Raw genomic sequence first — 15607 nt, forward strand, 5'->3', positions numbered from 1 at the left:
CCGGTGGAGCCCAAGGGCGTTGTGAGCCCACCAGCTCTGATACCGTGTCTCATCTGTCCTCTCGTCCACCCCCTCAAGCAAGCTCTGGCCTTTGCACACGTCCTGGGACATGGAGCTCACTTCCTCTCAAGACCCGGCCGATTTGGGGTCAGAGAGCATACCGCCCCCCGCCGCCGGTGCTGCCGTCCACCTCCCTGCGGCCCCTGTGCCACTGCAGGCCCTGCACAGACTATACCTGCTCCCCCTGCCCTGCCTGAAACATCCCTCAGAGACTCAGACAGCGAGCTATTTTTCCCCAGGGGTCAGAGAAGACCCTGGGCCTCAGCACCGGGGAGTCCTGGCTGGTCCCACGTGAGAAAGTTGGGCCTGGAAAAGCTAGGTGTCGCTCAGGGTCACACAGAGACCCCGTCCGTGGAGGGCAGGGCAGGGAGGAGCCCCCAGAAGTACCGGCTTTGGTGCCAGGTGTGTGACGAGCGTCAGCAGGGGCCCGGGGCCCAGGGGGAGCCCAGAGGGGCCTGCAGGGGCCAGCTGGGTGAGCTCACGGGAGTGTGTAGGCACGTCCCTGGCAAGCCCCAGGCCACCCGCCAGGTCACACTCCTAGCAGGGGTGGGGGTAACCCTGGCCCCCTGGCGGGCCTGGGTGGGTTCTAGCCTGACTGTCCCCAGCTTGCTTTGTGGCCCAGCGCATGACCCCTACCCGCCTCTCTGGGTAGGGCTCCTCTAGGGGGTTCTCAGACCCAGGATGGGGCCCTGGCGCCGGCTCTGGCGGGTGGGAGGGCTGGACGTCTGTTCGGGTCAGCAGCGTTGGGCCCTGGTCTGCTGTGTTCCCCTTTGCTGCCCAGTGGGACGGGGAGGGGAGGGGAGAAGCGAGACTGAGGGCCAGGGCCTGCCGGCCACTGAGCCCGCTGGCTACCACGCCCCCTGGCCTTGGGCTACGTGTGCCCCTTCCCTCCTCGTGCCTTGGCTCAGGCCAGGGCCCTTGCCTGCCAGGCCTGGGCATATCACCACCCATGCTGGGCAGTGGCTGGGCTGGGCTGGGGTAGATGTACTCTGATCTCTGGGGCCCCACCCTGAGCCAATCCACAGGCTGAGGGCAGCCGTTGTGGCCCAGGTGTGGTCAGATGACAAGAAGAGCACATGTAGTGGTCTGGGGTGTGTCCAAACCAGAAGGAGAGGTGGCAGCGAGGGAGCCTGTCCAGGGACCCAGGGTGACCTCGGTGGGCGGCCCCAGCTTCTACCTTCCTCCCTGCCCTGGACACATCTGCTCCATCTCAGCATCCTGGGGTAGCAGGCGGAGGGCATGGTGCGGCCTGCCCGGCTCGGGAATGCAACCCAGGAATAGAAACAGGGCGCCTGGACAAGCCCTGAGCCCCGGCAGAGGCGAGGGCCGCCCGGGGGCTGGGGGTGGGGGCAGGCGCTCAAATCTCAGGACGCGCACCCTTCCCACTCCTCCCGCGCTCCTGCTGCAGCTTCCCCTACGCATTCCTCGCCTGGGTTTTGTTTTCTGCGGTCTTGTGTTACGGAAACAGCAGCGCGCGAACCGTGCATCTCTCCATTCCCTGCCCCCGGAGAGTGCAGCCTGCGTCACCCACTGGGCATCTCGTACCCTGAGCGTCGATCCTACGCCTGCAGCTTCAGCGCCAGGAGAGCCGGCGCTTCCCAGTCCCGAGGCCGCAGGGAGCAGGGCCAGGGTGGGCACCAGGAGGGTGGTGGGCGCGGGAGGGCCAGGCGTCCTGGCGAGGCACCTGTCTCCCCGGCCGCGTGCCCTGACGGCCCCGGTCTCCCTTCCTGCTCACAGGTGATCGCTGTGGTCATGGACATGTTCACCGATGTGGACATCTTCAAGGACCTGCTGGATGCCAGCTTCAAGAGGAAGGTGGCCGTGTACATCATCGTGGACGAGAGTAACGTCAAGTACTTCCTGCACATGTGTGAGCGGGCCCGCATGCACCTGGGGCACCTCAAGGTGAGCCGGCTCCTCATTCAGTCAGTTGACAAACACTTGGAGCACTGCCTTGTCGGTCCGGATCCGGGAACCTAGAGTTCAGTGTCCTAGAGCCGCCCACCGAGTGGTCACGCGGCCTCTGCTTCAGTATCAGGGGACAGGACACTACCTGTGACCAGGTGCTGAAGCCCACGTGAGGTGCTCCCTCACAGGTGTTTCAGAGCAGCCCGTGCCGCAGTGGTTCTGTCCTTGCTCACCTCCAGTGACAGGGTGCTCACCCCCCTGGCTCTGGCAGCAGGCCCCAGCTGGACAGCTCCAACTCCCAGGAAGTCCTTTCTTGGTTTTAAACCAAACTCTGTTTCTGTAAAATGTCCACGCACGGGCTTTAGGATCCGGCTCCAACAGAGGAAGCTCCCTTGGGCTGAGTTCAGGGAGGGCTTCTTTGGTGGCTGCGGAGTTGAAATGGACTTGAGGAGTGAGCAGACTAGAAAAGGCCTTCCAGGGAGGGACACTGGGGACAGAGGTGGAGTTGTCAGGTCGGGCCTGGGTTCTCAGCATTGCTTTGCTGTGTGTCCTAGAGCACGTCACCTCCCCTCTCTGGACTCCGGGATCTCACTGGTCCAACAGAGGGGCTGATGACCCGTGTGACTGGGCTCTTCTGCTCAGACACCCTGGCATCCGGTGCCTTGCTTGGGAGTGGAGGGAGCCCTCCTTCCGCCCAGCCATTGCTTGCTACGTACTGTGTGCAGCTCGCGCCCCGGAGCACAGATCAGTATGCGTAAGGACAGCTAATACTTCCACAGCTCCCGTCCCAGGCACGTGACATGGTTAACTTAGGTACCCTCACGGCAGCCGGTGGGAGGAGGCAGCTGTCCCACTTTACAGATCAGAGGTGTCACTTAACGTTAGTAAGCGAAGGATAAGGGGGGTGGGGGCCAGCACCGAGCCCTCGGGCTGAGCACAGGTCAGAATTCCTCGGGGCAACGCCAGGCTGGTTAATTAACAAGGGGCTGGGCTCCCGGGCCTGTCAGTTGTCGGCATTGTCAAGTGATGCCCAGCCCAGCTGAGACCCTTCCAGTGGGTGTGAGCTCTCTGGGCTGCGAGTCTCTGGCTGTTGGGACATGTTTATGTGGCCTCTCTGGTGGGTTGACCCCAGCCCCGTGCTCGCCCGCTGTGCTGCCCTGCCTGCTGTGTAACTAGCACCGAGAGCCAGCTCCCGGGGCAGACAGCTCAGGCCGGGAGGCCCGGAGTGTGGAAGAGGCGTCTTTTCAAAGGTGACTGCAGGGGCCTCAGCCGTGCGGGCAGCAGATCACAGAAACTCAGGGCTCTCCCTCCAGCCCTCTGCCGTGCTCAGGAAGAGGCTGACGGGCCCACTCCCCCTGAGCCCCTGCCCCACGCCCAGTGGGGACCCTGCACACCTCGCATCCCTCTGCCTGCAGGCATCCCCCCGCATGCGGACAAAGAGGCAGGGAGGGGGCTTGTCTGTGCTGAGCGGGGATCCAAACCCTGCGTGGCCGCCCCAGAGGCCTCTTCTTAGTGGGGAAACCCTAGATGCCAGGCTCCTGGGAGGGTCTGGAGCTCCCGGGAAGGGGGGCAAGAGGGGCAGGCCATCCAGACCAGGTTTCCAGACCAGGACACCCAGGAAAACCGAGGCCTGAGGGAGCCTGTGCCTTGCCCAGAGGCATTCCACCAAGTCGGGGCTGAACCTGAAAGCCAGTGATGGAAGCTGGCACAGACGGGGCCACACACCCTTGGTGCCCAGTGCCCCGGCTGAGGCCGCATCTAGCAGCGGGGCCGCCCTGGTGCTGCCCGCACAGGCTTCCTGGCTGCCAACCCCGACGCCGGGCCTACCTCCCTGAGCCTCCAGGGCTTTGTGACCACAGGACGCCTCACCAGGTTGTTTGAGGATGAAAGCAAAGGAGACAGTGGCTGTAAAAGTGCTCTGAGCTAAGGAGAGGCACACGGTTGCAGCAGTAACAGGAGTTATAAACGCCGGCCCTGGGCAGAGGGCGGAGGGCTTGAGATGAGGCTACAGCTCGGGGCACGGAGGGGGTCTCTGGCCCAGCCTGCCCTTCTCGCCACCTCCCTGCTCTGGGGAAGGTGGCAGGTCCGCAGGGTGACGTGCCCAGGAGCCGGATGCTGTGGGACGGCCAGGCGTCTTCATGGGAAGGAATGTGTGACCCTGGCCACCTCATTCTCGCCTCCGAGCCCGCCCACTCCCAGCCTGGGCAGGTGGCCAGAGGCTCCTGTGGGCCCGGTCCTGGCCAAGTGTCACCTTGTCTAGAGCCTGCCTCCCTGCCTGCAGGCAGGCTGGGCCCGGACCTGTCTCGGGAGCACTTCCTTTGCTGGTAATCCCTGGCCCCACCCTCGGCGTCCGCTGCCCCTGCCCAGCTCTGCAGCGACCTGCCTTCAGGTCATGTGGGCCCAGGGTGTAGGTTGTGCCTGGTGGGGTCATACTTGTGACCAAGGGGGTGCTGGGCGCTAGGAGCCAGGCCTCGGCCCCAGCTCTGCCACTGCACTGTAACCTTAGGCAGAGACACTGAGGTTCTGGGCCTCAGCCTCCCTGTCTGAAAAATGGGAGTATCGCCATCCATCCGGCAGGGCTGCCGTGAAGAGTTAAGGAGGCTGCGTGGGGGCAGGGCACTCGGTCACGAAGTCCTTTCCTATCTGCGGGCGGGGCAGCTGCGGCCCCTCCCGCGAACCGCCAGCTCTGCTCTGAGTGCCAGGGGGCTTCCCGTCCCTCTCTGAGCAGTGGTCTGGCTGGGACCCCCCCCCAGTCTCCCCCTCCGGGCAGCCCCCAGCCTGAACCCCTGAGCTCACACAACACATTCTGGAAACAGCTGCAGTATCGCTTGGGTCCCCTCCCAGTTTCCAGGTGAGGCGGGAGGACAGAACCTCCCTGACGCGAGGTTCCCAGCTGTCCCGAGCGTCCCCACCCACCGGCTCAGCTGGGCCCCGACTCCCCCAGGCAGGGAACATGGGAACGAGTGCCCATACTACACGTGGGAACGGGCCTTGAGAAGACGACCCAACCCTCTCATCGCAGGGCCCGGGGCAGGCCACACCTGGGGGTGATGCCCAGGGCCGGTGGGAGGCAGGCCTCGAGGCTCACAGCCTAGCACGGGACCGGAGCTGTGAGATGCCTGGCTGATCCGAAAAGCTAGTCTGCTTTGTGTAGCTGAACTGGAAAAACCAGCAGCCACTTGGGCGAAGGCTGGACCCGTTTCTGATGAACAAAGAATCCCCAGGCAGTGTGGTCACGGGAAGGCGCTGGGTGAGGGTTCCGGCTCACGCTAGACAGGCCAGCACTGGCTCCGATCTGGTGCCCGGGCCTCCTCCTCTCCCGACCTGCCTTCTCTGAGCCTGGCCTGGCTCTGTAATGGACTCAGGGCACTGCCTCTCAACGTTTGGCAACGTCCAGAGGTGTTTTTAATGGCCGTGGCATCTGGTGGGTGGCGGCCAGGGATGCTGTTCAACGGCCCACAATGCACAGGACAGCCGCTAACAGAGAACCACCTGGCCCAGAACGTCACAGAGCCAAGCGGCCTGGCCCAGGGGGAGAGCCAGGAGCCCCCAAGCCCTGCCCTGCCCCCTGCCCCCAAGGCTGCTTCCCATCTCAGCTTCACAACAGCCCGGGGGAGGCCAGGGTGAGTATTGGTCTCCCTACCCCATTACAGAGAGTGAAACAGGCCCTTTAGAAGAGAGCAGAGGTTGGCTGGCACACGGAGACACGGCTCTCTGTCCCTGACCTGGCCAGATCTTGCTGTCACCGCTCAGGCCTGCTCAGGATGGTCTCTGGGCCTCCCCACTCCCCCTCCGGCCCAGAAGGTGCGAGCAGACCCCTGGAGGGTGAAAGGGCCGCCAGGGTGCAGCTGCAGGCTGTCCTCGGTCCTAAGGGGCCGGACCCTGTCCACTGGGAGGCCCTGGGGCAGGTCACTCCTCTCCCCGAGCCGCCTGGCCATTGCATACGGCCAACAAGCCTGGCCTCCCTGGGCCTGAGTCCACACCATTCCAGATGTTCTCCTGTCCTCAGTGTCGGTCCCTCACTGGTCCCCCACCAGCCCCCCGAGAGGCAGGGATCACACCCCCGTCCCACTGCACGGCACAGCCCCCTCGTCCCCTCTAGTTTAGGGAGCAGCCACTGAATGCTGGGCCCCTTCCTGGCCCCTCCCCTGATGCACTGAGTCTTCACAGCAGCCCTGAAGCCGGGGGTGGGCAGGCCCATTTCACAGATGAGAACCCCAAGGTGTGAGGAGGCCAGGTTGTGTTCATTTGCGCCAGGACTGGAGCCTTGTTTGACCAGAGCTCGAGAGCGACCCACCTGCTCCAGTAGGGGCCTGGGCTTGTCCCCCCAGCTCCCACCACCCCCGTGTGAGCACAGGAGGCCCCGTGGAGGTGTGGGGTGTGGCGCTGAGGCTAACCCAGCCCTCGTGCCCAGCACGGCCTGCCCTGTACACGCTTGGGGCAGATGCAGCTCTGCCATCCTCCCCGGACGTCCCCTCAGGGGCGATCACTGCGGCCCTCTCATGTGAGGTAATGAGGCTCCAGAGGGTCTGGGGACTCGCCCAGGGCACCCCACTCGTCCTCCCCCTGCCTGCCACGTGCTCTGCTAGGGGCGTTCCAGGCTCAGAGACAATGCGGCTTTGTGGGATCCTCCAACTCTGCTCGCCCGAGCCCTGGCTCCTGAGACGTTACCTCATCTGGGCCAGGCCCCACGGGGCGGTGTCGCCCAGGAATAAACAGAAGCTGCAGAGCTGGGCTGCCGTTGGGCACAGGTGACAGGGGAAGGCCTCCCAGGATCTCTGCTCAGGCTTCCGGCCCCCAAGTGTGCTGCGCGTTCAGTACAGTCACAGACACTAATTGACCTGGGCCTCAGCCAGCTTCCTGCTGTGCAGGCTGTGTGCAGACAGGCAGCCGGGGGAAGGGCAGGCAGGGGAGCCAGCCTGGGAGCAGAGGCTTATCCGCCTTCTGGGCCGGGCCCCACGGCCAGGCGGGCATCCATGGGACCTGCCCCTCACCCTCTGTGGGTACTGCCCTGAGGCTGCCCCGGCGGAAAGGTCCGGGACCTGTCACAGGTGGGACGGGCGCAGGAGCACCGAGGGCTGTGGGCTGGAGCGGAGATGGCCTCCAGTTCTCTCTTTTCTCCCCTCTGCCCCTGCCCGGACTCACATCCCTCAGGTGCAGAAGCCCCTCCTGTCCTCTTCCTCTGCTCCCTGTGTGTTTCATGCACATTCCCCGCTGGACGCCGGGACTGGACGGCTCTGACCCCTCACTCCCTGCTCTAAGCCCTCTGTGGCTCCCTACTGCCCCCGGGCCCCACCAGGCCCCTCAGCGGCCGTAGGGTCTTTCCTCGGCATCTGTGTGGGCCCGCTCTGCTGGCTCCTTTGCCCGCCCCCCTCCCCCAAAATCCTCCCATGTCTGAATCAGGCCTTTGTAGTCCTGGGTCTGGGGTGCTGCGTCCTCTTCCCACCCGGCCCGCTCTTCCTTGTCTTTCACACGTCAGCCCAGACGCCAGCCTTCCTGGGAGGCGCCCCACAGCTGGGGTCGTTACTTATCTGCTTCCCCCTCTCCTCCAACGAGGGATCTGTGTCACAGTCATGTCTGTGTCTGCGCTGGGGACCTCGGCAGGGGTCAGTGAACGAGTTAATAAGCTGGGGCCGGTGAGTGGGTGAGGGTCAGGGTTAGGGGATGTCGCAGAAGATGTAACAGACCAGCACCCCCCGCAGGCACAGACCCCTCTGAAGGGACTGAGGCTCCCGTCACCGGGGCCTACAAGGGGTTTCTGTCCTGGGCATGCATCAGATCACTGGGGCTTATGTTAAAAACGGAATTCCTGACCCCAGTCCCCCCGAGTCGAACCGGGGGCAGCTGCGAGCCTGCGTTTCTAACACACTGCCTGGGCGATGCTTGCACCCCCGAGCCCAAGTCTGCTTCCTGCCCTGAGGTCTACGTTGGGGTGCCCTCAGCCGTCCCCTTGACTCTTGGGGGTCAGCCAGGCTTGCCCCGCCCATCCTGGGGTCCCTCCACCACAGGCTTTTCCCACCTGCCCCTCCCTTGGAACGAGCAGCTCTCCTGATGAAAGGGGAGCCAGCCCCTGGCCCACACACACCCACAGGCTTGCGCAGAGGGAGAGCCCTGATGCCCAGAGAAAGGCAGGAGGGACCCAGCCTTGACACGGGCCATGCTGGGTGTGCGTATGACGCCTGGGAGACCCCCCCCACCCCGGCTCTCGGCTCCCCTGCCGTGGTTTCTCAGGGCCTTTCTAGCCTGCTCCTGAGCCGACGGCGCCAGCACAGGGAGGAGGGATGTGGCCATTCCCTGAGCTGCCCCTGGGTCCCAGGCAGGGGTCTGGCCCACGGGGAAGTAGGGGAGTTTGCCGGCATCCCTGCCCACAGTGCGCAGGGCTTAGGGGGACAGAGAGACAGCGGTGCGGGGGAGACCGGGGGCGAGGCCCGGCTGGTCACCCGTCCTGGCAAGGCCACTGATCTGCCCAAGTGCAAGACCTAGATTCCCTCAGGGCAGCCCCTCCCCTTCCCGAGCTGCACAGCCCCCCAGCCATCAGGGGGACCTTCCTGAAATGTGTCTGCATCCCCCTCCTGCTCGGGACCCTGCAGCAGCATTCTCCAGGCTGGCCCGCACACGGGGCCTGTCCGGCTGGGCTGCCCTGTGGACCCCTTCAGGCCACACCGAGACCATCCTGCAGCCCTTCATCTCCAGCCCCTGCCCTCCTCCCACCCCAACCCACATCGGCGCGTCCCCACATGCACCGCCCCTTTCCCCAGGCCCGTCGGCGATCCCCCGAATCCCTCCCTGAGCCCGGGCAGGGTGGTCAGTGCTGGGTCGTGTAACTCTGCCCCCTGTCTCCCAACACAGAATCTCAGGGTGCGGAGCAGCGGAGGGACCGAATTCTTCACGCGGTCGGCCACCAAGTTCAAGGGTGCCCTGGCCCAGAAGTTCATGTTCGTGGATGGAGACCGGGCCATCTGCGGCTCCTACAGGTGACTCTGGCTTTCTGGGGGCCAGGGGAGGGGCGGCTCCAGTTCCCAGCTGGTTTCTGCCCTTAATCCTGCCTTGTGACACCCCAGTTATTCCAGTTCACTGGTCCCCAGACTGCTGAGGTGTGAGTGGGGCTGGGCATGCCTGCACGCTGCCCACCCGTCTCAGAAGCAGGCAGAGCGACGCTTTTAGCCATGAGACTGTTGTTCCTGCCTCGAGGTGTCAGCAGCCAGAGGTGGGCTGTGGGCCAGGCCGGCTGCGTCCTCCCAGGCCCACAGGGCGGTCACTCGGAGAGCTGCTCTCAGGGAGGGGCCCGGATGAGGACGGTGCGGTCTAGCTCTGCCAGCCCTGCCACGCAGGGGGCAGCAAGGCAGGGGCCATCCACGGCCACACGGGGTGGGCACAAGTCGCTGTGCCGACGACCCCCGCTGTCCAGGCTGCACACCCGCAAGGAGCTTGCCACACAGGCGCTGCCTGAGGTCCCACACCGGGCCTGACGCTGGGGCTCGGGCCCCGTCGGGCCCCGTCCTCTGCCCCTGCTCGCTTCTCTTTAATCCCTTCTGTGGCCACGGTCTGATGGACGCTGGCCTGTGCGTGCATGGGGGTGGGGGGCTGGGGGCTGCTCCCTCTTCCCGGGCCCTGGGCCCTGCGCCTGACCAGGCTGCCGCCCTTTGTTGCAGCTTCACGTGGTCGGCTGCAAGGACGGACAGGAACGTGATCTCCGTGCTGTCGGGCCAGGTGGTGGAGATGTTCGACCGGCAGTTCCAGGAGCTGTACCTCACGTCACACGGCGTCAGCCTCAAGGACATCCCCATGGAGAAGGAGCCCGAGCCCGAGCCCGTCGTGCTGCACTCTGTGGTCCCGCAGGTGCCCTCGGGCACCATGGCCAAGAAGCTTGTCAACCCCAAGTACGCGCTGGTCAAGGCCAAGAGTGCTGACGAGATCGCCAAGTTGTCCTCCGAGCAGCGGGAGGCCTCCAGGACCCTGGGGGTGCGGGGCACGGCCCTAGCCGAGCTGCCGGGAGACCTCCCCGAGCCGCCCCTGCCCATCCACCCGGGGCTGCTCAACCTGGAACGGGCCAACATGTTTGAATACCTGCCCACGTGGGTGGAGCCGGACCCGGAACCTGGCAGCGACATCCTAGGCTACATCAACATCATCGACCCCAACATCTGGAACCCCCAGCCCAGCCAGATGAACCGCATCAAGATCCAGGACACATCCCAGGCCAGGACCCAGCTGTGGAGGCAGAGCCAGGACTCCAGCCCCGCCCCCCAGCCCAGATCCCCCCGGGACGGGGTCCCAGCCGAGAACAGCCGCCCCCAGGGGGACACCGAGCCACGGCCTCCTGTGGCCAAGCCCCGCACAGTCCTAGTGGCAGACCTGCTTGCCCAGGAGGGCGGCGGTGTTGGCTGGGCCCTGGCAACCCCAGAGGGGCAGGCACCCCATGACCAGACGGACCACGGGCTCCCCAGGACGGCAGGCCCAGGCCATGCCCCGCTTCAGTACCAGCTGTCTATGACCCAGGATGACCCCGACGGCGGGGGGCCCGCAGTCCCCAATGGGCTGGAGGGGGAGGAGGAGGAAGACGACGACGACTACGTGACCCTCAGTGACCAGGACAGCCTCTCAGGCAGCTCTGGCCGTGGCCCTGGCCCCGAGCGGCCCTCGGTGGTCTCCTCATCTGTGTCAGATGAGTGTTCTGAGGTGATGGAGCGCTCGGCCGCCCTCCGGAGTTGCCACTCAGAGCAGGTGGCCAACGGGTCAGCCCAGCCCCCCCGCCAACATCTGAGCACTCCCCACGTGACCCGTGGGACCTTTGGTGGACCCCTGGGTGGCTCCTCGTGGGCCCAGGGTCAGGAGAGAGAAGAGGCAGGCGCTCTGAGGATGCAGGCCCCACACCTGGCAGACAAGGAGGCACAGGTGGGTCGGGGCCCCTGCGCACCGGGGTCCTGGGAGCCCCTCCGCCACGCGTGAGCACCCAAAGGTGCCGTCTGCTGGGCAGCCGCCTCCCCAGGTTATTACCCAGCATCCCATAAAGGCAACCTGAGCCAGCTACCAGGATCCAAAAGGAAACACACAACACACCCAGAGGTTTCAGGGGTGTGGTGTTATGTGGGTGGTCTGCTCCCTAGTTTGTGGATGAGGAGATGGCGGCGGCACAGAGATGTTCCTTCACACCCTGAGATCACACAGCAGTAGATAGTCTTTGCCCGGACCTTATGTCAAGCCATCTCCGTGTCGATCCCTTTGACTGTGGCCCTGGGGACCACTCCCCTCCCCGCTCCCCCAGGCCAGGAAACAACTTGCCTCTGTCCTTGACCTCTCCTCCTGGTGACCTCTGCACCCTGCAGCCAGCCCAGCCCCCAGGGCCCGTCCTACCTGGGAACAGCACACGGCTGATCATGCCCGGCATGATGATCAGGCCCATGGGCAGCATCTTGAGGTAGCTGGCCAGGATGGAGCCCCCCTTGGCGTGGTTCAGGTCCCTGGCGGACAGTGAGCGCTGCACGATGACCTGGGGGCAGGGGGAGGCAGTGAGCCCCAGCCTCCTCGGGGTTTCTCGCCCGTGGGCCTCAGGGAGTGTGTGAGATAGGTGCTGTCCCACTAGCCCGAGACCGGCCTGAGACAACCGCGCCCACCCTGACACCCAACAGCATCCCTGCCGGTTGTCTGAGCACCTGGGGCCAAGGTTCTCTCCGGGGACTCAGTCTCCCTAGCTGTCGAGGAGGGAAGGTGTTGGTCCTGACCAGCCCGTCACCCTGGCAGTTGTCAGGGCGGGAGGAGACCCTGGGTGGGTAGGTTATCAGGGACACCCCCCCACCTCCTGCACCCTCACGAGAGGCTGGCAGGCTCCTGCACGTGCCAAGAGCAGACGCTGGTTCCAACTGTGTCGTGTCCCTGGCAGAGGTCTGGGGCTTTAGGGTCTGGGTTTGGGGAAGCTTGTGTTTCAGTAATGGAAGGAGCTAGAAGCTGCAGCATGAGGGCAACTCTTCATATAGCCTCAGGCAGCTCCTGCCTGGGCCTCGGCTTCCAGATCTGCAGAATGGGAGGCGGGTAGTTGGAACTGATGGCATCTGAGATCCCTCCCAGTTCTGACACCAAAAAAAGAATGTGGGACCTTAAACAGCTTTACTGAGACGTGATTCACACACAGTTCAGCCACATAAAGTGTACACCTCCATGGTTTTTAGTATGTTCACAGAGTTGTGCAATCTATAACTTTGAAATACAAGTATTTTTCCTTCGGTGTTCTGCAGTTTAAATCACCTCCTGCAATCCAGAAGTAGGAATTCTTTGTGATTTTAAGTTATTTTCCAAACACGCAGGTTTGACAGGTAGCTCCTAGCATCTCCCTCTAGACACAGCTCTTGATGAAGCATTAATTACAGGGTGCCAGGGCAGGGCAAGCTCTAAAACAGATTTTTCTCTGGTAGATCAGGCAGGGATGGGGTCATTTTCAAAGTTCTCGGGGTGCAGCCCACTGAATCCACTAGAATATTCCTTGGTGTCCATTGGGAGACTCCACCCTCCCCGGCTCATCCTCCAGCACCTTTTCATCAACGGGAGAAAATAACCTGGGTTTACATCAAAGCAAAGGGGCTCCAGGGCATTCTGGGAAATAGTGGCTTGTAGCCTGTTCTCCGTCAGAGGACCTCAGATGCTTTCTCTATGTGGTCTTTTCCATCTTTTCCTAAGGTCTTACCTGGCTGAAGATAGTCAGTACTTAATAGTCGTGGACCTAGTGGGCCATGCTTGATCTAATGTCTGACGCCTAGGGAACAGTTAACATCCAACGGAACAAATGCAGACTCATCACGTCAGGCGTAGGAGTGGAAACAGCCTTTGTTTTAGGAGAAACCTGTTTCCACCACTGTACTCGAACTCCCTCCACTTTCACAAAAGTGGTTTTTGTAAAGGCCCAAATTTGCGTGTGTCCATCTCCGAGGCCCCTCAGTGCTCGTTTGTGTTTAGGGTCCTTAAGAGAAACTGTCGTGTGCTTCTTCAGAGGCCCATCTAAGTGTCTCAGAGGAAATGAGATGAAAATCGTACTCCTGTAAAGGAGCTCTGGATCAGAGGTGATTATCCCTCAGAATTTAGGCTTCTGAGCAGTTTGTAATATTCACCTCAAGGTCCAGAAGCGAAGGCATGTCCTTGGAGGTGTGCTCACTCGCACTTACTGTGGAGCGCAGTCCCACAGAGGCTGAATAGCACTTGGATGTTGGCTGGACCGCATCTAAAAATAGAACTCTGGGACTTCCCTGGCAGTCCAGTGGTTAGGACTCTGTGCTTTCCCTGCTGAGGGCGTGGGTTCAATCCCTGGTCGGGGAACTAAGATCCCACAAGCCCCGTGATGCAGCCCAGGGGAAAAAAAAAAATAGAACTCTGACCTGCCCGGGAAGCCACCCCGTTACGTACAATAAACAGCTCTCAGAGCCACGCAGGAAGGCCGACGGTTATCTCTAGTAACCACTGAGGAGGCTGCACGATGACTGCTCTAACAGTTAGCCCCAGGTGGCCAGGACCTAATCAGTAACTGACAGCATCTCTAACTTTTGTCCCCTGCTCGCTTCCTACCCGCACCAATCACAGGGTCGCCCCACCTCCCGTGTCCCCGGGCCTCGGCCTCCCATCAGGGCCTCCCATCAGGACCTCTGCAGAGCTCCCTGGCTCATCTGCCTGCCTTTCAGCCTCTGCCAAACGTGAGGGACGGAAGCTGCCTCCCGTTTGCTGTAGCTCAAAACAAACTGCCTTTGCTTTTCTTAATAAAAAAAAAAAAAAAAAAATGACAGGGTGCCCGGGCTGGCGGCGCGGGGTCTGCAGGGCAAGCTGATTCCAATCCTGCCTCTCTGCCAGCTCCTGTGATGTGCCGTAAGTCCTTTCCTCGCTTTGGGCCTCAGTCTCCCCATCTAGACAGTGAGGGGGTCAGACGTGCTTCTCTGTAGACCCTTCCCCTGTGATGTCCTGTGATTACAAGAGCCCAGGGCCGCGCTCCCCACAGGAGAGAAGAGTTTCCCTAAATCCCTGCGTGTCTTCCCTTATTTTGCTCCGTGCTCTTGGCGGCCAGCCCCGGGAGGTGGGCGGGACAGCCGTGGTCGCCCCATTCTACAGCTGGAGAAGCTGAGGCTCGGTGCCCCAGCAGGCAAGGCCGGGGCCTCCCCGGCAGCACCCTCCCAGTGCCTCTCTGCACAGGCCCTGCCGGAGGCCAGCTCCCTCTCCCGGCCCGGCCACTGGACCTCCCCGAACCGCTCTGTCCTCGCCTGCAAGATGTGACATGACCCCCGACCTGCAGGGTTGCTGCAAATCCTGGATGAGGCCGCGTGTGGACGGCCAAGCCCGTGCCCGGGTGGCCGGCTGCGAGTCACCAGGTTTAGGCGTTCATCAGGGCCACCTCGGGGTCAGCTACGGCCCTGTGCCACCCAGGAGCATTTGGACCCCTTGGCTGTGAGATGGGGACAAGAGAGCCCACGGGAACACGGGGAGAAACGAGGTGACGGGGCCCATGCACTTGACACTGCGCCTGACCTGCGTGGGAGCCTGAAAAGTGGTGGCCGCCATGAGGACTGACCCAGCTGCTGCCTGAAAGACAGCCCGTCTGAAACTGCAGCAGCGGCAGGTGACGCGAGGAGCGCCGGCACCACGGGAGCGGGCAGGCCCCAAGGCCCCTCTGGTCTGTGCGCCTCCTGGGGGTGCTGACTGAGCGGCTGAGGTCGGGGAGGGGTGTGGCGGCTCTCTGCCCACCGGGCCTCTGCCTCCTGTTTTATTGGGTTTGCTGGGCTCTGATGTCACCTACGCACTGCGGCTGAGCTGGGAGACACTGAGAAGCCTAAAGAAAACGAAAAGCGCCCGTGGCCCCGGCACACAGAGCCGCCGCTTGCCGCTGGCCACACCGTGGGTGTCCCGGGGGCTGAGGAGAGTCCTGCCAAGCCCCCAGGGCCCAGTAGGTCGGTACCACGCAGGCGGGGGTTCTGGTCCAAGGCCCAGCAGTCGCCCAGGCAGACCCAGCCTGAGCAGAACGATGCGGGGGGGGAAGGCTGAGGCCAGGCGCGGGCCCCCAGTGCCGGTGGCACTCTGGACCACCTTGGGGTCAGCTGCCTCCTTGTGTGACCTTATCCAGGAGGCAAGCCCAGTCCAGCCCTGACCTCCAGGCCACTCACCTGGCCTTCATGGGAAAATCTCCTGAATGCTGCCCCACCCAGAGACGCCAATGCCATGCCAGGCCATGCTGAGTGGGGAGGGAGCGAGAGGTGCCCTGGGGCGGAGGGGCCCCGGCTGGCCCACAGGGCAGTCTAGACACTTCCCTGCATGCCCTCCACCGCCGGCCTTTCAACCAGCCCCTCGCTCACCCAGGCCGGCGGCCCCCAGGCCCCCCAGGGGTGCTAGGCAGACACCTGTGGTGGGCGCAGCCTACAAGGGACTCTCCGGCACCATGTCACAGATGGGAAAACTGAGGCCCAGCCTCCCAGGGTTCCTGGACCCTCCCAACATAGATTGCCTCCCACCGTCACAGCCCAGGCAGGGTCTCCCAGGGAGCACACAAAACACCTGTGCTCGGGAGCTGCAGAGCGCTCCTCGCCGGGCAGGCACTCCACCCTGGGCCTCAGTGTTCTGGCCTGTGGATGGGGCCGCCAGGCCTGCCTCGCAGGGAAGCTGCCCCCCTTCACCC

General features: G+C 63.4%; 1 protein-coding gene across 1 annotated transcript in view; it reads left to right on the plus strand.

Moving 5' to 3' along the window:
* Window positions 1-15607, plus strand: part of FAM83G (family with sequence similarity 83 member G) — a 30330-nt gene that overhangs the window by 13119 nt on the left and 1604 nt on the right. The window contains exons 3-5 of the mRNA XM_004266798.3: window positions 1798-1965; window positions 8818-8942; window positions 9621-10863. Coding sequence (XP_004266846.1) covers window positions 1798-1965; window positions 8818-8942; window positions 9621-10863 — 1536 coding nt within the window. The remainder of the gene's footprint in view (window positions 1-1797; window positions 1966-8817; window positions 8943-9620; window positions 10864-15607) is intronic.

The sequence above is a fragment of the Orcinus orca genome, chromosome 19, assembly GCF_937001465.1.
Source record: "Orcinus orca chromosome 19, mOrcOrc1.1, whole genome shotgun sequence".
In the NCBI taxonomy this organism is placed as follows: Eukaryota; Metazoa; Chordata; class Mammalia; order Artiodactyla; family Delphinidae; genus Orcinus; species Orcinus orca.